At 44.8% G+C, this 22,169-nt stretch overlaps 1 protein-coding gene across 1 annotated transcript in view; it reads left to right on the plus strand.

The window, feature by feature from the left end:
- The window catches only part of MED8 (mediator complex subunit 8), a 60,859-nt gene extending 56,788 nt beyond the window's left edge, over window positions 1-4,071 (plus strand). The window contains exon 7 of the mRNA XM_086953220.1: window positions 2,220-4,071. Coding sequence (XP_086809346.1) covers window positions 2,220-2,284 — 65 coding nt within the window. The 3' untranslated portion in view covers window positions 2,285-4,071. The remainder of the gene's footprint in view (window positions 1-2,219) is intronic.
- The last annotated feature ends 18,098 nt before the right edge of the window (window positions 4,072-22,169 follow it).

Here is a 22,169-nt window from a genome sequence, read left to right on the forward strand (position 1 = left end):
TATGGTGGCAAGTTACCCGTTGACGTATCTATCAACATTAAGGGCTCCTTTGCCGTAATTGGATGCACTTGTGTCTTTCGTCAATGCCAGTTGAATCCTACGAGTATTTCTGTTATCAGTTCACAAAGAATAACCACTGCCATATAGCTCATTCCAGCTACAATGATGGGCTGCTGTTTGATTATCTGTCCCTCTAGTTAAAGTGCTGCTTGGTTGGTGTGCTGAGTACAGACTTCCTTTCACATCTGCTGCTGGTGTTTCCTTTGTAAAGAGGCATCTGCTACCTTTCTCCTTGAGATACATTCTCCATGCAAGCCTTCTTCTCTGCCCATCCACGTACATAACCTTTCCCTAGACCAAGACCAAGAATCCATGCACTGTATCCTGTAGATTCTCTGGAGTCTAGAGGCTGCCTACACGCGTCCTGCATAAGAAGACCTCTCTGTGACTTCCCAAAGCTTCACAGGGGGATCCATACCCTTGTTCAACTCAGCCTGCCACAGCTGGAAAATGAAAGGAAAGCCTTTTTGAAAGAAAGGGTTTGGCATCTACTGTTCAGACTGGGAGAGCCGTATGTGTCTCATACAAGCCTCCATGTCTGACTAGAAAGATGAGCTCGAAGACCCGGAGCCACAGTTCACAACATTCTCATGAGGACAGCGCTGGAATCAAACATGTGATTTACCTAAAATAATACAGAGAGGTTTGTAAGTGGAATGTTTGCAAGTGTCTGCATCTTCATGAGCATGTCCCATGTAGATACCAAAAACTGGTAGTAGCCTGTGAAAGGTGATGCATGAAGTAGATGATGCCACAACAATATGGTGAAGTCCTGAAGATGACCTTATAATTTACATACCAGGTCAAAACATCATCTGCATCATTGCCAATAGACTTCCTTATTAGAACACAGCTATTGCTGTGATACTGGATTCATTAGAATACACAGCACATTAATTTTCTGTTTGTGTCTTGGCCGTTGGTGTTTTGTTTATACACTTTCTTTGACTTACTGGTATTTATGTACACAAAAGGGATCCTGAGCACCTGTTTGCTACCTTATTTTATGTGTATATGGACATGTAAAAAAGGTTTTTACGACAAACACTAGACTAGATATAAAAACCATTGTGCATCAAGTGAGAGGCTAGTGTGTGTTAATGACCATTGTTTGCATTCATCTGTGTAATCTGTTATACACTAAAAGTAATAATTCACTTTTCAAAAGAATCACTAGTGAACCACTGATTCTATTATAATTGCATTTATCTTTGAGACCTTTAGTAATATCAGATTTCCACATCTATCCGTCTATTGCTTTCACCATCTTGTTTCCACTCCCACAATTATTATTAAAACTGTTTAGAATGTATTCCCAGTATGTAGCAGTATCATGGCGCCTCAAGTAGAGGTTTTAATGTTATACACAAATTGTGTGCTTAAGGAATCAGTCTAGGTGGGCTCCTTTTCCTCTCACCCAACTATATGAATTTTAACCCCTTCGATGCTCATGACGAGCTCAGCTCGTCATGAGGCACAGTGGAGCTGTGCTGATGACGAGCTGAGCTCGTCATGAACAATGGGAGTCATAAAATCACAGCACAGGAGAAAAATCTCCCTAGCAGCCAAGGTGTTAAAGACTCCAAGCTACAAAAGACCAACTTTTGTAAAATTGTTTCCACAGCTTTGTATCTTTCAGTGATGCCCGGCTTCAATATATCTGTTAAAGCAGCTAAACACGTATCTGTCCTCTCAAGGTGGCAAATTAATCTGTGTCTGGCATCCCTGTGGAGACTGATAAAGTTTATTAACAGACAAGCCATCTGCTTACGCCCTCCTCGGGGGGTTTCAGCTTACTCAAAGACCATTTCAGAGCCCACTGTTGACGTCAGAAGTATCCAGTGATGTGACTCTGTAGTAGATACCAATCTTCCCACTCCCTCTCATAAGCGCCCTTGGGTAATAGTGCGCTTTAAAAGCTCTAATAATATAACATAAGCAGAGTTCTTCTGTTCTCCAACCTTCTATGGTAACCCAACCAGCATTACTATGTTACCTTCTCCTCACCCTCTCCCACACAGCACGGCTATCAGTGGAATTCAGTTTCTTTCCAGGAAAAAATCCTTTATATCCACCTAAATTGTATCCCTTTATTTTGTCTAGAGGAAGTGTTTCTGTACAGTCTCCTTCTAAATATGTAAATGTGTTTTTGCCTCTAGGAAAGATGGTGAGCAATATAAAAACCAACATCAAGTCTGCATCTATGCACCCCTACCAGCGATAAGATGGACGCTCCCCTCGGTTACTCTCTTCGCGTGACCTACAGAACTCGAAGTCCCAGAAGTGGAGTCTATTATAGCTCTGAAGCAGGGTGCAGGAGGGCGACAGGACTGATCTAGGAAGGACTCCACCAGAGGTCTAGTAATACTGAAGATCAGTCCTATATTTGAAGATGCGGATCCTTCTCCGACTGCAGTGTGGAGGGTGAGACTCCTGCAAAGAAGTGCCTTCCTCTGCCCATTCCGGAGTGCCTGCACTGATCAAACTCTTTATGGACCATCGAACAGGTCCCACATACTCAACAGTATGCCAGTGCACTGCCAGCATTTCACAGGGTTTTGTGTAAAACAGTTACATTTGTTAAACAGCAGATTATATAGATTGAGAATAGATTGTGAACTTGAATTTAATTTTAAAGCAGAATTCAATGCCTAACGCCACTGCCACGTCACCTGGCAGGATGATGGCTCAGCACACTCTCTTGATTGACAAGTCTGTTGCATGGGCACTCCTCCACTTACAGATCCTGTGGTGAGGGACAAGGGAAGCAAAGCAACTGTCTAGTGGGCGATGGCCTTGGGAGTAAGAGGAGCAGAAATCTGACAGCAAGGTCACTACCAATTTCATTTTCACTGCTTAGGGGTTTAGCACAGATGCTGGGTTCTTAAGATAAAATGGTAAATGTTCCTTGATCTCACACCCAAACTGAAGTGTGTAGTTATACAAATATATACTTAGAAAGTATTCCAAGCACACAGGATTTATATGTTGTGATTCACAATGCTGCACGTTTCTAAAGACCATTACATGTCATGGAACTTGGTGCTTTGTTCAAGAAGAAACGAGGAGTAGACTTGGTTAGTAACCTTTTCCAGATATCAACTTGCTGCTCCCAGATGTAAAAGGAAGCGCTGACTGATCATACATACCTGGGATTATATGGTAAAGTGTGTGATAGTTCGGGCAGCAGAGAGGAGGGACCCTATTCTTGGTGTTCGCAAGACCATGCCAGTCGCTGGCATTCATCCCACAAGTTGATTGTCCATTTCCAGGAAGGTGCCTTCCTTATATGCCGAGGATGAGTGAACTATTGTTAGTTTGTGGAGCCGAAATGGATACAGGCAAATGTTTGACTTGGTGTGCATGGATGTGCACACCTGTGTCCAAGTGTACACAAGTTTGTGCATAACTGTATCTGTAGACGTTTTGCTAACTTTATTTTAGTGTGAATGGGTGGGCCTGATTGGGTAACCTTCAGTGGCAGACAAGTGACTTTCTTCCCCTTTCTGGTAGCAATCAAAGAGCTGGGTAAATACCAGGAGCATCTTGCATCCCCTTTCCTGGCATTACTGAGTTTCTTCAGAATAGTGTCCATTCCAGGCACTGTTGGCCACATCTTATGTAATGTTTACCCTGGCATGATTGTCTGTGCTATATTTTGGCCTTACAATACGAATTATTGCATCCCAGAGAATAATATTGTCCGTCCCTGACATATTTTGAGCACCCAAATACAATTGTGTCCCCCCCCCCCCTCTCCCCGTCCCCCTCTCCCCTCTTGTTCATAGGAGTTGCCACCCTGGGCATGTCGGCGGCCCCCCTTTACATATTACCTGGGATATTTTTGGCATCCCTGCTGTTAAGGTGGCTATCCTTGGCATGTGATGATAATACATCAACATGTCAGACAGTCTGTCTGTGAAGCTGTTGTAAATATGTTTGGAGACCAATCCTGTATTTACTAAAAGTCAAAAATGGAATTTCAAGGAATAAAACCGAAACATGACTAGCTATTCTTTGGGGAATTGTGTTTGCTTACCCGCAATTAAAATGTCCTGTTTGATGGCAACATACATATTTTCAGAAGCTGATAAGCCATTTATTCATGACACAATTATATTTTAATTTGATGTTTGAGTGATTATTCAAAGATAGTTGGAGCAGTTAATCCTGATGCTCTTTCCTTGGTGCTCCAATGGCTGTTAATTCATTATTCACTTTTAGGCTGCTCATACCAACAACTCTTTTGTAACATGGCTTGTGGTAATCCTGTCTGGTGTACTTGTTACTGTTATTCATGTACTATTGGGATATTGTCTGATGTGGTCGCTCTTGTAACTGTGATAATGTTTAGTAGCTCTGTGTGGTTCTCATTGTTCAGAAGTAGCTCTCAGTACAGATGAGGTTGATAACCCATGCAGTGTCCATAAGCCTACATGGCCCTGGAATTGACCTATACCACACTCTGAGAACTCCAGTCGCTAGCTTTTGGTGACCCTAACCCTAGGGAACCCTACATTTAGTGTCCTTTTCCCTAAGGTGCTCTTTTGAAACGAATCCCCTATCTGTAGGGGTGCAATTTGTAGATTGGGAGAAAAAGAGGTACCCTGAATAGGTACCTGCAGACATTGTGTAGTACCAGGTACCTTTGCACCCTTTTTTCCGCTATCTTTAAAAAACCTCACAGGCATGAGGCAGAAATAACTAGAGCTTGGGTTCTTCATGTCACATTTTCTACATAAAAACTTTAAGTAGTAGCTGGTCGAAAGGTCAAAGACACTGGGTGCTATTTCTTTGTCTCCTAGAAAGCGTAGCTTACAGTTCCCTTAAACAAGCTTTGCTGAACTTGTCCCGTTGAAGCCCCCTTGGCAGAGTTTTCAAGTTCCTGTTGCATTTTAGACTTCTTCAGGTTTTGGGAAGGGGGATTGTGCTGCAGCTGAGGATTCCCATGACCTTCTGGATCCACTGGTGGGCGTCACTATCCCTGGTAGGAGCACATATTAGTTCCTGGCAACAGCCTTGCGTGACCTCATTGCAGATGGGATCTGAGGCTTGATTTTTCTGGTCCTTATGGCTATCCTCTCCATCTAGCGCAATATCTCACTCCAAAGAGATTGAAAATTCAGGATACCGTTTTAGGTTAGATCGCATCCTTTTAATCTGACTGCATTTGAAGGTTTTTTTCTCTGCCCCCATTCCTTTCTGCTGACCTATGGAGCCCGACATAGTTTGGCACTTGCACAATTAGTCTGTATTGTGCATCTTCTCCCTGAATAACTTTTAGAGCCTTTCCCAGTTGTATAACACTTGAACTTTGAGCGGACCCGCTAATACTGCCTAAAATAGGCTGGCTAACAAACCATGGGCGTATCTAAGTCTAAAGCAGATGTTCTGTTTAGTAGATAAAGGTGTGAGCGCTAATCCTAGAGCACTAGACATGCTGAGTTATGCCTTTGGTCTGTACAACTTAAGTGGTGGTAATCTTTCAAGGATCTGAGATTTGTTTCTTCCCTAGATCAGTTGTATTGTATTGCAGCATTCATGTAGCATTCATTTGCCCTTATGAAGGTGCGGAATCACTTGCCTACATGAGTATCTTGCTAACTATGTAGGGTGTGTGGTAGGAAGAATGTTGTTTTTGTTTTGATCGTTTGTGGGAAGAGTTTCAATGTTGTACGTGATGACCACCGAGGTGAAATTATCGTGTTGTGGGACGCAGCGGGTAGCAGGGTGTTTGATGATGAAGCGTAAGAGACAATCATGCAGTTTTATGGTCTTCAGCAAGCTGGTAGCTTTGAAAAGCAAACTTTGTCCATTTAGGATCCTTGAATAGACCCTACTGTACTTGTATTTAAACTTTCTACGCAAGTTCAGGGTTCCCTTGCTCTTGTTCAAGGAAGCTTGAAGTTTGTTATTAGTCTACTCTGCTGTTAACAAATGTGCATCAAAAGAATTGCAGCTTTTTCAAAAGTCTAGCTGCCCCAACTCTCACAGATCCCCCTTGAAGACCCTTTTGACTATAATCCTTTTTGGTCCTGACCCCCCCCCCCCCCCCCCCCCCCGACCCCCTTCCTGAATGACCATCTTAAAAAATATTAACATATGAACAATACGTTTTTGAGATAATTTCAGGCTGTCCTTTAGTCGCCCCCCCCCCCCCCCGCAGCATCTCTGTATCTCCTGCATAGTTGGAGAAATATGGATATACAGTAGTGGAGACCATATTGGCATGTTCAGGGGTGGGCTAAGGTAGACCTGTAAAATTAGACAATGAGCCTGTTCCTAATATGCTACACTAAACATTTAAAACTTGTAAAGTGATTTTTGTTTTTAACGCCCAATTCCTAATGTATGGACCGCAAAGGCCTTGTCAGTAGGTGTATAACTTGATTGTGAGGATTGGCTTGGTGAAGTTGCATGTTGTAAAGTTGCCTTAGCACTGGGCCTTGAGTAGTCTGTGTTTAATGGGCAGTATCTGTGGTGGTTACTATTGTTTACCACTGGGGTCTCACAGTCATAGAAACAATAGGAATACCCTTGGATATCCAAGTTACTTCCTTTGAGCTCCTTATTGCACACTGCTACCTTGGAAGTCTTTAAAGCTCACTTCAGGATGGGTAGTAAGTTTGGTACCTGATCTAGTTTGACTCAGCAATTCTGATACAGTCGGGGTCAGTTCATAGCTATTATGAAGGAAATCAATATGGCTTTGTTAGGTAGGAAAGTTAAAAGAAGACTTCATACTGAAAATCAGAAGCTACAGAACATCTCGGGTGAGGTATGGCTCCAAACATTAGCCTAGTGCTTAGAAAATGGTAGTGGGATGACCTAGACCTCTGTTGTAAAACAGTTACTCTGTGCACACTAATCTGTCTGCCAAGCTGTTCTGTGCTGTGTCTTAAGGTAACTATGCAAATGAAGAAAGGGAGGAGGAGAGGATGGGGCTGCTCAAAATAGCTCCCTCACAAAATGTGGCAACACAGCTAACGACAAGGCTAACTGGGCGATAGGGTATCACCCTGAAATTACCCGAATAAGGAGATAGCTATTTTCCATAGTCTGTGTCAACAATATTCTTATAAAAAATGGAGACAAACTTTCACCCATCAACCTAGGTGGCATGCTTTGTCATTAGGTTTGTATCACCCACCCAACAGCGGTTTGGAAAGGGTGGGTTTCTGAAGATTCATGGAATACTTTATTGAAAGTAGGTGAATACCACTGATCATGATATGATGAATCTGAAACAATCTCTTTCAATGAACATGTGCTTCCTTGGACTAAAAGGTTTCCAGGGTATATTAAAAACAAAGGAAAATGGGGATGACTATTGTCCCCGTATCTCACTGGTCGACATGATTCAGTGGATAAATATGGCACCTCTGGGCAGACCCAAAGTCTTTGACATAGATTCAATCTTTGACCCCCTGTCTAGGTTTGCGACTGGTTACTCAGGTCATTGGTAATCAGAACCCTTTCATACTGGAAGGATGCAAAAGATGTGCTAGCATGTGTAGAAGATCCTCATTTAACCCCGATACTGACCTATTGATGAGTCTAGAAATGGAGGCACTATCCACTAGCATTCCGCTCGAACAGATCTACGTGTCGGTCTTCACCCAGTCAGAATGAAACTTCATTACCCGCACCCACTTCATTGTGGAATGTGCCAGGCTGGCATTAACAGAGAATGTATTGACTATGACGCCACTGTATACCACTAAATTCAAGGGACATAGATGGGGAGTACTTTTGCCCCCAGCGTAGTCTGCCTCTACATCTACCAGTTTGAGGAAAATCACATCTATAACAACCCCCACTTATCACACATCAAACTATTGACGACATTGATGACATGTTGATTTTCTGAACTGGGAGTACACCTCAATCTTTAAATTTCACTCAATGGCTTAATGAACAAGATCCTTTCCTGAAGTTTACCAATTCACTCAGTCATTCTTATTTGGCTTTTTGTGTCTCAAATGGTCAGTCACCCGAAAATGTATTGATAATTGAGTTGTATCACATATCAACAGATAGAAACGGGCTACTCAGATTTGATAGTGTCCCCCAAGCCCTTGGAGATACCATTCCTGCTCATTTGACACAGTTGATGCAATTGGCTCAAATAAAACAAACAAGCAATTGAACTGGCTAATTGACCACAAGTACACCAACCAAATCATCAAACAAGCTAAAAAGAGAGCACAAAACAGCTTCCACTCCAGCACATGCAGAATTCCTTGTCCACTTCCCTGAAAGCAAGCAGCCGGAACCGAAGGTACCAGCTTGTGCTTATATCACTGTGCCCCTGTAGGGGGCACCATTCACATAACGTATGAACACCAGGCATTGAATTGGGCAGGGTCTATAGAGTACCTATACTTTATGTAATTATACAAAAAACTGTTCCCATACTTTGTTTTAAATTAAAAAACAATCTTCCCTGAACTGTTAGTGCTGTCCGCGGTGTTCTTCTGGCTGAAAGTGAAGGGCTGGGGGTGTCCTGCGCTGTGCAGCCGAGGGAGGGACATAGCGTTAAACGAGAAACGGGCCTTCTCACCAGGATGGCCACTACTTGAAAGAATCGCAATCGGCAAATGTAAAGGCTGCTTGAGGGCCAGGGTGGGCTTACATTTACGGTGTATGTGGAAGCTTCATGGTGATAAACAGGCACAGCTCTAAAAACAAGCATTGAAAATGCAATAGGTCTCGCCTTTTATTAAGTTAAAGCCATTTGCTTTGCTATACAATACCGCTCGCAAAGCAAATGGCTTTAACTTAATCAAATGCGAGACCTATTGCATTTGCAATGCTTGTATATTAACGGGTCTATTCCGATGTCGGACGGACCTGAGTCTGTCCGACATCGGCCAGGAGCTGTAACCGACCGACCTCCTGTCGTCGGTTACAGCCCTGCTAGCACGATGCGACTGAACAGGGTTCGGTCGCATTCGTATACCTTACAATGCAAGTATGCTTTCCGACCGGAAAGCATGCTTGCAATGTAGAAAGCAGGGGTGCAGCTCATCCCTGCACCCTGTGGTCGGCACCCCAAGGTGCCTGCCACCGGGTGCAGGGATCAACGGAGGGGCACCATAGGTGCCCCCAGGCCACCATCTGGCGGCCTCACACCCATGGGGGCCCTGCTGGGGGGTCCCCAGAGACTTCTTCCGACTGCCTTTTCGTACTGGACAGACTGGCACGGAAAGACAGTGAAAAGCTGCCATCGTACTCCCTCGGTCGTAAAGAGACGACCGGGGGAGTACTGGAGGATTTCCGGTCTGCGGAAAGGCTCTCCGAGCCTATCGTCCGCAATCCGGAAAACTGAGTCGAATTCATTTCCGACCGAGCCCATCTGAATGGCTCGGTCAGAAAGGAATCCGGCCCGCAGTTACCGATTCGGTCGGAAGGGCTCTGAACATGGTTCGGAGCCCTTCCGGCGGAAATCGGCCCTTAAATAGCGACATTTGCACTAACTATAAAGGGCACGCATTAAGTGAATTTGCGGGACGGTGGTGAATAACGTCATTTCAGAAACTGTATTATTCCTTCTTTAATTTGATTGGTCCAAACCATTGGGCGCTTACACAAATATATTAAATGTAAAGGAGCCTTTGTCTGAGGGTGTTGGGCTCACTCTTCCCTGAGGGGATACTATCGGTCTGACTACTGATTTATAGACTAAGTTAATTAAGCAGAACTCAATTTGCCCTGCTTTTTAATTTTGACATGACAAATTGATTTTTAATCATTTCTGTAACATAAACCTTTAGTAAACCGGTATTATTTGAATGCTTACTAGTTTTCATCGTAAAGCCTAACGTGCCTTTCTATTTCCATTGTAAATAGCATTGAAAAGTCTTGATCCAGTCCACTTGAGTAGCAAAATCCTTAGGTGATTAATAGCGCTCCCGGTCAGTCTGAAGCGCTTTAAATTTCACATTAGTAGAAAAAACTCCAACATCGTGGTAGCAGAGCGAGGGGGAAGGAAGCCTGGAGGTGTCTGGGACTGCCCGCAGAGCCCTGGTTCGTGATTGCACCCTTCCTGAGTGGCCCAGGATGTAGTGGAGCCCGGTCATAATTAGCACCTGGAATGGGCATATAAAACCCATTGAAAGGAACCCAAGGGCGAGATAGTACGCCTCACTTTCTGAGGCCTAGGTTGTACATGAGAAAGTCAGCTGTGCGGGTGTCTAGCATGCACTTTAGTTTAAGACGCGACAGCTTTTTCTCAAGAATAATAAAAAGTTTATTTTTCATGTATGCATATAACTGCCTAGTGCCCAGCGGCACCACACATTTCTAGGGAACAGCACTTTGCTTGCTTGGGTTTTTTAATTTACAGACAATAAATGTATTTCACCTGCCGCATATTCAATCAGCTAAGTGAGCACGTGCTGTGTTCTCCGACTGAGAGCCCGGTGCCGTTCAGCGCGCTTTACTAGAGTAAATCAACCCCTTTGACTAAGCCACATCACCAGTTACGGCACCCTCTCACCCCAGTGCACGCGGAAAATCGAAAAACTAGATCTCTAAAACCTAGGGGTTTAGTTCTCATTATTTGCATAAACTGCGGTGGCACATGGGCCTAGTGAGGTCGGTGACACATTCTGCATGCACGGTTATCGATACCTTTGTTCACCTCACTACAAGCGCTCGGGTAGGGCGGAACTTGATTGTAGTGGGGCCTATGGCAAACTTGCTACGTCACTGCCAGGCCCGACTGGCTCACTGCAGGGTCTCCAGCCGTCTCCTTCGAGAGATGCAGGCCTTTCATTTGAGTGTGCCCTTTCCAGTTACATTTTCGTGAGAATGAGAAGGGCAGTGTGCAGCTTCTGGAATCCTATTGATTCCAAGAAGCATCGTATGACAAGAGCAGCGCATGCGCTGCTTACGTCAGGCAGAGACCTAAACATTCTTTGGGAGGGCCGTAAATAAGCATGGAGGGGGCCATGAAGGCAGGTGAGTACTGGCCAAAAAACAACAAAGTAAATCATCGATCTGACATTTTAGGTTTTGGCATCTGTCCACCTATGACATTTTTCACAATAATCAGCACCCAAAGAGCTACATACTTTGCTTTCTTTTATGTGCTTCTGGCTTTGGAGAAAGGGAGGGACGCTGCTTGCCAAATCTTTAAGATGCAGAACTTTAAGACTGCAGCAGCAGAAATCTTTCTGCTGCCATACAGAGCCACTTTACAGCTGTTCATGTTTTTAAAAACTTTGGCAGCGTTTTACTTTGCAAAGCATTGAAGTTTAAAAATATGATGCAATATGCCCAGAATCATTATTCAGTTTTCAAGATATCTGTGCTGCTCATTTGTGCATCATAGCAGCTAATAAACTCTGCTGACTTCACACCTCTCCCCAGGCCTAAAAGTATCCTATGTCAATGGTGTTTTTCACTAAAATAAATGATAAGGGAGAGCCCACGGGGCTGCACGCCCCTGTGAAACATTAAGGTGAAAAACGCTTGTTTTTCAGGGCTGATTGGCCATGGGTGGTCCAGGGTATTCCTTGGTTGGTCCTGGCCCACCCTCTAGAACCGAGCCTGGTAATAAAGATGCAATCTTTTAAAGTGGTGATTTGGGGTGTTACCGGGGCACACATCGGTGGTGGACGCGAGTTTACAGAGTTTCTCCCAACATTTTTAAAGCGGAAACTCCATTCCCCTTACCCAAAGGAGGCTGAGAAGTGTCACTTTGTGACTGCACTGCCCCTGCTTGTATTACACACATGGTGTAACCCTGCCTCGGGGTGCTTTTAACCCGTTGTGTGCTTCTGATGGCCAACGACCGTCGCAAGCACAACCTCCATGGTTCTGCGCATGTCCGTTGGCTGGCGCGGCCCCGCCCACTCTTCAAAGCCGCCGCACCGCGGCGGAATTGCAGCCGCGGTAAACGGGTTAAACCCTCCTTCCAGGAGGTAGCATCCCCTGAGTTTCTGAGAGGGGACCTGTGGGGCTTTCTTTGACTCTTATCTAAGAGGTTATAGAGGTCTTCACACCATTGAAGGTAGCATGGGCTAACAAACTCAAAATGTGCAGTGCTTTTGTGCTTTGAAGCTGACACAGTACACCAGCTGACAACTAACCTACCATAACACTAGGTTTCATTCTTAAACACCCAGGACATTCTGATTACTTTCTAAGCACATTTCAAAGATGTCCTAGCAAGTTCTATACTGCTGTTTAATAAATAGTGCCCATTTCACACATTGCTTGTTTACCTTAAGGACACATTGATTTTTGGGAAACCTACTTGTGATTTATAAAAAGTAAAAGAAATATGTTCTTATCACATTTCTGTGTAAATAAGTTAACTTGTTGTCAAATAAGCCATTCGATTGTAAGGAATATTATTAGGGAACGACATTAGTTATTGTGATTCCACTTCATGTGATGTCATTGTGAATTAAATATGCTTATTACTTCGCCCAGGTTGGAAGGTGCCCTTTGTGCATGGTCACCCCCACCCCCACGTTTTGCCCCAATGCTGATGAGTATGATTCTGAAAGTGCACTGGGGCCTGCTGCCTGAGCCCCAGTGCCACTGATCGCTCCCTAAAACTGATCCATGTGAATTGGTAACCCCAAGAAGCGAGGACTTTAACCCCCTTATAAGTGCTTAAAAGGTTCAGCAGGGCATGAAGCACTGTTTGCGCCACCCTGAGTGACCCAAGTAAACAGATGGCAGCAGGCGTGCCATTGCAGACTGCAGGAGCAGTGCAAACTGCTTGAACTTGACACTGCGCTCACCATGAGTGGCAAAGTCAGTGAAGTATTTTTAAAATATGCCAGTCACCCCTAAAGTAGGCCTCCTGAGCCCAGGAGGCAGGGTGCGTTATATTTAAGGTGAAGACATAGAAGTGCAAGCTTATATGACCCTAGATTATCCTTTTCCATTAAGGGCTATTATAAGTGAATAGCAGTCCATAGGATAAGATGGACTGGCAACCTGCTACCCCCGAAGTTGACAGTTCCATTATGGTACTGCGGAAATATGTCATGTTTGGTATCGTGCAACGTGCCTCATCACCCATGACATACACCCAGGTGGCTACCTTAGAGGTTTCCCATCTGGTGGCCCCAGCATTTACTGTGCGCTGGCTGTCCTCCTGCAGCTGCTACCACCGAGATGGGAAACTCAATCAATCAATCAAGCAAGCAATCAATCACAGCCTTTATATAGCGCACTACTCACCCGGAGGGTCTCAAGGCGCCAGGAGGCGAGAACTCTCCTAGGTATCAGAAACAATGGCCTGGATGGGAAGGAGGTCACAACTCCCTCCGTGACAGGTTGACTAGTGAAGTAGCACATCGAGGCATGAGCTTCAAAGCTTATACCCCCTGTGATATGCAACCAGGCTTCCTCCCAAAGGAGTAAACAGCCCTCCCCCTGGCCCCAGGCACAGTTGCACCCTGGTAGGTGGGAAAATGATGTTGTCTGGTGTACACCCCTAGAAGACTACGCACACCTCTAGGGTGGGCTACTTGGTCTGTACAGCTGAGAATGGTTTTGATGTATAGAATAGGGATTGGTACCCTGTATCAATGGAAATATATTCATGTGAGTGAGAGTTGTGACCTGCTGTACTTGTTATATCTGACATAGATGTTAAAAGACGGTGTTATGCATGTTTCTACTCGCTATTTCCTTCTATGGTAGCATAGATCACTCACCAGCTTATTTCCCCTTATTCTTAACCCCTTCGCTGCGGGGGTTATTCTCCCGCTGTGCTGGGGGTAGCGGGGCGCGCACAGCGCCCCCATGCTCATGACAAGCTGAGCTCGTCATGAGCTACAGTGCTCCTGTGCTCATGACGAGCTCAGCTCATCACAGGTGTATTGACTCCCTTGGAACGCTCAGCACAGCAGGGGAATTCTACCCGCACCTGAGCGTTCCACAAGCCATGACGAGCTGAGCTCTTCATGAGCACCGGAGCGCCGTGGCTCATGACGAGCTCAGCTCGTCATGAGCGTCGAAGGAGTTAAACAAGCGGTGGGTGAGTTGAGATGGACTCCATTTTCTTGCCTCACGTCAGTGCAAACCATATCACACAGGTGAGTGTGCACATTGTACTTGTAAGGTGTGTAGTAGGAGGCGAGGGAGGTTTAGATCATTCTTGCATGAGGATACCTAGGAACAGACTCGACCATCCTCAGGTTCTACTCCCGGGCATCCCCTTTCTGTGTCTCCTACCCTGCCAACTTGTCTCAGTTTGACGTTGCATGTCCAAGCGGGGTAGGTGGTGTATGGTGGCATTCTGCTCCTGCAGATGTATCAGGGCCTGACGTAAAATAATGACTTACATATGTGCAGTGCTTTCTATCAAAGGATGAGACCCCGCTTTGCTATGAATATACAAGTCACAATTACTAACTGTGCCAATTAAGATTCAATTCTGTGACTGTCTGGTCACTTACAAACATCTGCAGTGATTACATTAACCGACTGAGGTTTCTGAACGAAAAAAGGGTGCATTTCCCACTAGTTTAACTAACATTTATTTTTGCTTTAAGGTGTGTGTGGGTGTTATTTATATTCAGTAACGTGAAGACCAACAAAATAGTTATGGGATATTTTGTTTGTTTTAGCCACACATTTAACTCTGTCCCCTTAAATTCAGGGTTACAGTTCCCACACTTTCTATGCACATCAACTGCAGATGAACACAGAACCTGTACACACCTGTCGAAACCTGGAGACATTCGGAGGGCGTGAAGCACCTGGGAGACTGAAGAGACTCTGCACTTTTGTATGGGGCAGCGGATACAGGGGGGTCCTCCTAGGAAACAGGGGTACCTATGGACAAAAAGATATTCTCTGGATGATGCACCCACCTCTGGTGCCAGGTTCCCCATAGCCTGGCGAGGGGCCAGTAGCCATGGGGTAAGGTGGACGCCTTGTCCAATCGAGGCTGGGTCTCTACTGGGACACAAACCCACATGGTGCACTTGCAGTGGCCCGAAGACCCAGAGACCACTGGGTACTAACTTAGGGTCAGCCAGAGAAAGTCAAACATGGTGGAATGCTACAGCTTTCCTCTTGGAGCGAGGTTACTATAGCCTTCTAGCCCGCTGTAGCAGGCTATACCGGCTATCAAAGGCCCTCTCCAGCATTAAAGGCCCAAGCCGAAGGCGAGGGACTTTAATAGCCGGTATAGCCCAGCTACTAAGGGCTATATGGCTATTAGAACATTCTGCCACTAGAGGGAAGAATATTCTAACAAGTAAAACAAAGCTTTAAGGGAGCTTGAGCTCCCTGAAGCCTTTGTTCACAGCCAGAGCTGTGAACAAAGAAACATTGGAATGTTGGAGCTCCGGGCTTATACCAGCCATTATAAGCCCAGAGCTACTGCATTGTTTTCAATGGAGCTCCCAACATTCCAAGGTTCTAATAAAAATTTCGTAGGACATCTGCTTTATGGTCAGGACAGCTGCTGCAAGAAATATATATTTGTCGAGAAGAAGATAAGCCTGCTCACTGATTAAACAATTTAACAATGTAATATTTCTCATTTATATGACTATTTTGCTTCACCTTATTCACACCTGTTAGTGCACAAAGTAGTCTCAAAGTCTGTCTTGTGAGGTGTGTCAGCAGCTAGTGGTGATGGGCCTGATTCACAGAACTAACCAAAGTCCGTAACAGGACTATGGGCCCGATTCACAGAACTAACTTAAGACAAAATCCTAAACTTACTACCATTTTGGTATTCACAGAAGGCACTTACTTATTTTGGTATTCACAGAAGGCACTTACTCATTTCAGTATTCCCAGAAGTTAGGACTCTTAACTTTAGGACTCCTAAATACCGAAAGTCTTAAAGTTAGGATTTTTCTCAGTTTAGGAGTAGTAAAGTTAGGACTCCTAACTTCTGGGAATACTGAAATAAGTAAGTGCTTTCTGTGAATACCAAAATGGTAGTAAGTTTAGGATTTTGTCGTAAATTAGTTCTGTGAATCGGGCCCATAGTCCTGTTACGGACTTTGGTTCTTCTCATCTGGAGCCGTCACCATTTATAGTTGGGTGGATTTGCATGAATGATAGACATTTCTCTTAAGAATGATAGTCAGGAGTAGTCATATCAAAGCTCTATATAAGGAATGAATAGGCAGATTATACTAAACATGCCTTAAGAGAGCTTAGCAGCAAAGCATGCAATTCATGAGGACAAAGAACTCAGTACAGTTATAAGTGAAATCCAGCATAGATTTGCCTTCTAAAGATGGGGAATGGGGTTCTCCCTGTTACAGACATCCACTTGCTTTTATAGGACTTTAGACAAGGACTTTCATGCTTTCTGTGGGAATATATGGTTCTCAGGATTTGCACCAATAGGGAACAGGCTAAAAGAAACATTTTTCTTACAAAATATGGGCCTGATTTAGATCTTGGCGGGCGGTGACTGATATCCTCTCCGCCGAAATATAAATCCTATTGTATCCTATGGGATTTATATTTCAGCGGACGGGATATTCGTCAACGTAGAGACAGAGTTACCTGTCCTCCAAGATCTAAATCAGGCCCTACAATAGTAATATATTAAGATTTAGTCATTCTCACAGCTTTAGCTGAACGGTTGTGCAGATGCATTGTTTTAGCAAGAGCCTGGAACAGTCGGAATCGTCCTTAGTACAGTACAGTGAGAACATTTCTCGAGAACACTCAACCTAGTCATGTTACCACTAGCTATACTTTGATGTGATGTTAAGACAAGATGGAGGAGAGTAAACGCAATCTAATGTTAGCATAAGCTTAGTTCATAATGCTCTTTACTGTACTCGGAGGGCTTTTTATTTTTTAATGTGCAGGCTCGTGCAACTCCCAGTCTTTAAAGAAGACATACCATACCGCCCATGAGCTGGGGATGGAAGGCTGGCGAGCAGGAGTTAGCGCATAACTTGAAATGTAGCTAAGAGTGTTCTTCATTTACTCTCTAGATGGCAGTAGAGAGTCAAGGAAGACACTGTGAAGTCTCAGAGTCTGTTGCATTGATAAGCAATGTATTTGTTCTGGTTTTCTCTCTTTTTAGTTTGAGCCTGGGCAGCGCATGTGCTGCTCTGCAAGGCGTGCTGTATTCTTTTCTACGGGTTTTGGTCACGCCCTCACTTCCGATTGGTTAAAGTCTGTGTCGTTTCAAAAGGCTTTCTTCTCTATGGTTTATTGTAATTATTTGTCCAACCTTCTACTGTGTTACTCCTCCCCTGGATTATTGGCCTACGATGTGATCCTTTCTCAGGAGTGTTTTTCCCTTTGTGCACTCTTTTTTTTAGGGCTCGTCCTTTCCTATTCCGTAGGAATAGGAAACGAGCCCTAATGCAGTCAACCCATTTCTTAAGGCCAAGGGCTGTCAGAGGATTTTGGGAAGTGCACGCAGCCTCGTGCACGAGCTTGCCTGAGCCTTCTGCCTATCAGCCTGCCAGTTCTCCTCCCCTAATTATTCACTTCACTTGTGACTCCCCACATCAAAGCCTCAGCCTCCCTCCCTTGCCATTTGCTTCCTAACCAGCCAGCCTCGCATAATTGCATCAGACCGACACTTCAAAGGAATGCGCCTCGAGAGCCACTTTCACTGCCGTGCATTTCTCTTCCCCCCCCCTCCCCACAGCAATGACAGGAGCTTGTTCTTCACTACAATAACTGACTATTTATGAACTGACCACAGTTTTAAACACAAGTTAGAAACATTGTCAAACTAAACACCAAGACACTCGCAGAAACAAGGGCGCACATTCACGTGCCGATGCCATTTCAGAAACACAAACTGGTGTACACGCATATGAAAAGGCGTACACATGCGGTCCAGACTCCTTCCCGTGCAGTTTAATATTTTACAGTCCAGCTCTGGTCAAGTTGGCACCTATTAGCAAGGGGGTGTGAATTACCTACCAAGAGCTGAATTTCCCAAGCTTTGTGAGTTCCTCTGATATCATACACAGCCCAACACTGACACCTACAGGCAGGAAGCAGAATAAGTTTCTCTTAGGGGAGTATCAATGTATCTATGACTTCGCAAATGTATTCTTTCGGGCCTACTCAATCACAATCTTTGGGCGGCGGAGGACAAGCACGGACGCATTTTTCATAGTCCTTGGTACAGTGCACTGACATGGTTTTTGTCTTCATTTCCGGTACCTTCATAAATGTATATTTGGACTTGTATACGCTTGGACAGCGTTAAAGCAGGCACGTGCATGTTGGTATAATTGTACTTTTAATGAGAATGCACCACCAATATAAAGTGGTATCTTAACACGAACACTCAGGGAAAACTTCTTTTTCAACAACTGCCCTTTCTTGTCCAGGGCTTAAAGCACAGGCCGGGAGAGCTGCCGGTTGCCATAGTTACATTGCATGTCAATTTGCCACATAACTGATCAAAGCTTGAAGACCACAACACACATGGAGAAGCAGCCCAATTTACAGCCTCTAATTAACATCCCCCACCCCGCCGGCTGGCTACAAAAACTTGTTTCCCTTTCAGAATGCGGGGTGGTACTTTGTAGGAAGGGGGGGGGGGCTGAGCAGCCCAGCCTAGCAACACTCTCTCACGCAGCCAGCGCTCTAAAGACTGTCGCAGAGTACCTCTTGGCACAAACTGCACACCCGCTTCAGCTGCCAACCTCACTGGAGCTGGGAACGTGATATGTGAGTCGCGCCTGCCAGTACATACAACAATACATTCCTTAATTCGCTTGGTAAGCGTTCAGATGTCGGCATCCGTACTTTGAATAACAAGCATTGGCATAGCCAATAAGTCTCGCCTTTGGGACATTATAGGTGTTTAGTAATCCAGCACAATATCCTTCGTGCAACATCAACTGTTGCATGGCTAAACACTTATAAGGTCCCAAAGGCGAGACCTATTTTTTTTTTTGTGTGCGAATTCTCTGTGCAAGTAATTGCAGCCATTCGTTTGTGTGTCCAAAACCTAAACTTTAATGAGAATGACAACGCTTTAAAAACTTGTTGTTTGACTAGCACAGGGCAACCATGCTTTGACTGTAGGGGCTCTGATGTTTGACCTGGTCTCCCTAAGGGCGAATCAGTCTTTAAACAACCACACACACACAACCACCCACACCCATACCCACAACTACACACAACAACCACGCACGCGCAACAACCACACACACAACCACAATGTCAGTGCATACTTTCACCAGACACAGACACAATCAGTCGTCAGCACACGCTTACACAGGGCACAAACACCACCAGCCGTCAGTGCACACTTTCACCAGGCACACACCACCAGACGTCGGTGCACGCTTTCACCAGGCACACACACACCACCACCAGCCGTCTGTTCATGCTGTCACCAGGCACACACACCACTAGCCGTCTGTTCATGCTGTCACCAGGCACACACACACCACCAGCCATCAGTAAACGCTTTCACGAGACACACACACATCACCAGCCATCAGTGCACGCTTTCACCAGGTACACACCACCAGCCGTCAGTGCACGCTTTCACCAGGCACACACACCACCAGCCGTCAGTGCACGCTTTCACCAGGTACACACCACCAGCTGGCAGTGCACACTTCCACCAGGCACACACACCACCATCCATCAGTGCATAATTTCTACAGGCACACACACCACCAGCCATCAGTGCACACATAAATTGTTAACGCATCCACAATTAACTTTTGTAGCAATTGCAGTATGGCACACTTTACTTTTAAACATATTCATCTAAAGCGCAGCATGCCATCATTGCTACAAAAATATTCAAATTTTTTTGGCCTACAATTTAGACTTTTGTTGCAATTGGTGTTGCAATTTTTAGCAATGCCAATAGCTCAAACTTAATTAATGCGAGACCTATTGCATTGCAAATGCTTGTTTTTGCCTCTATTCTTCATCTGTTGTTTCGGAGAACTCTTGTTTGTAAATTGTTGCACCGCAGCATGCCGTGCTTTATCTTGATGTGTAAGAACAACAGGAGTAAACCCATAGACCACGTCGGGATGGGTGTGAAGTATGAACAATAACAGTTCCCAACAGGTTTCAATTTGAGGCAGTTAAGTAATGTATGCAGTCTGCAAAACAGGAAATGAACTAGAAACCCCCCCACCCCCCACCCCCTATTCCCACCGTCCCTGGCACATGTCCTTATTTAGTTCGCCACACCTGTGCATGCGCGCCTTCTCCCCCTCCTTCCCCCGCCCTGATTCAATCCCCTTTTTCCCCCAGCACTGCCTGACATCGACAACCCTGTCATGATGATGATCCCGACTCACGGGGATCGAAACGCCGTCGACATCACAGCGCAATTCTTGGGCACATTTTACGTTTTGAGCTCCTGTAACAATGTTTGTTCCATGATTTAAGTGATTGTAACTTAATCCTGCGGAGCCATCACTGTATTACTTTCTTGTCACTTTGCGCCGTTCACGCTGTTCACTTTCAGCACTTGCGTCTTCACTTTTCACTAATTGTTTATATTCTTCACTCCCCAAGTGCCCTCGGGTTGTCACATGATTGCCTCTGTACAGTTCTGTTCAACTGTATTTCCATGTGAAACACCCTCCTTTGATTTGGTGAATAACAAGTTTTAAACCACACAAGCCTCCTTGTCTCTTGTTCATATAATGCAGACTGCATACATTACTTAACTGCCTCAAATTGAAACCTGTTGGGAATTGTTATTGTTCGTGCTTTATCTTGAAGTATGGCGACCATGCCTTTCTTTTGTTCTGCACAGCGCAGCACCTAACTTCTTTTTTTCAATAATTTAGAACATACTTTAACTTTCAGCGTGGCGCCTGTTTCATGAGCGCAGGGCTTTATCTTTCATTTGCAGTTCAGCGCTGCATCTCCCTGTCGAATGCCCACCCTCCCACCACCCAAAAAAAAAACCTGCCTATTTTATGCTCTTTCCGGCCCGATGGCTGCTTAGGGAGACCGCGCCTTCATCTGCTGGCCCACTGCTCTGCCTGGAATAAATAAGCTGTAGCCGCCATTTCAGAAAAGGTGACCTCTCCACCACCAGTGGCACGTCACAGCAGTCTCCGCCAATTATAAACCCATGTCTGAATGCAGATTCAACTGTAAGTAAAATGCAGCTTGTTACATTTCAGTTTCCACAGTGAGAACAAGTACCATGCTCCAGCAGGCCGTGCGCTTTTAATACAACAGTAAATGTTGCTGTACCCCCAATAATGTGCTGCATGGATAAATACTTAGGTCCCAATGGCGAGACCGGTTGCATTGCAAAAGCTTGTTATTTTTTCATGGTTTGTATATAGCGCAATCTCTACCCGAAAGCATTGGAGGGCTTTACATGAGCACCAGTTAAATTATACAAGGACACTTTCATTTTATAAGTCAAGGAGAGATGAAGGGAATTGCCCCGAATCGGAGGATATTGAGCCAATCCCGAGACTGGAACCCCAACCTAGATGGTTTTCAGTCACTCAACCAAAGCATGCAGAACCTCAGATCTGACTAATTAATTCTGACCCACAAGGTGAATTATAGTTGGAAGTTTTAGATCGAAAGTGAAACTGTGTATAGTACAAGACGGACTTAAGACAAAATCCTAACTTCTGTGAATACCAAAAGTAGTAAGTTCATTCTGTAAATTCCAAAATAGTAGTAAGTTTAGGATTGAGTCTTAAGTTCATTCTGTGAATCGGGCCCTAAAAGTTTATCAATGTCTTCAGCCTCAAGTCCAAAGCTCTCAATAGTGCCCTTCAAGGGCTTAGCAGATACTGAGGGGCATATTTTCAGCAGAATGGAGAAGCGTGGCGTTAAGCAAACATTGCTAATGCCACGCTTTTCCATTCTGAAAATGCAGGGATGCTCCGTATTCACAAGAATGCATCGTACCCCTGCGTTTCCCCTAGCGCTGGCGCTGAGTTCAGCTGCCTAGCACTAATGCAGGCACCATAGAGCAAGGGGGCTGCATTGGGGGGGTGTAGTAATCCAGAGAAAATGTTGAATTTTAGTATAAGGTCCTTGTACAGCTAGATCAGGATTCAACTGACATAAAATGCAGAATGCTACATGAAGAAAGCTCTGTTGAGAACTTGGAATGTGATAAGAAACATAACATGTCTCATGCTATTAAAGGAACAGTCTAACCA

Source organism: Lissotriton vulgaris, chromosome 1_2 (genome assembly GCF_964263255.1).
Source record: "Lissotriton vulgaris chromosome 1_2, aLisVul1.2, whole genome shotgun sequence".
Taxonomy (NCBI): Eukaryota; Metazoa; Chordata; class Amphibia; order Caudata; family Salamandridae; genus Lissotriton; species Lissotriton vulgaris.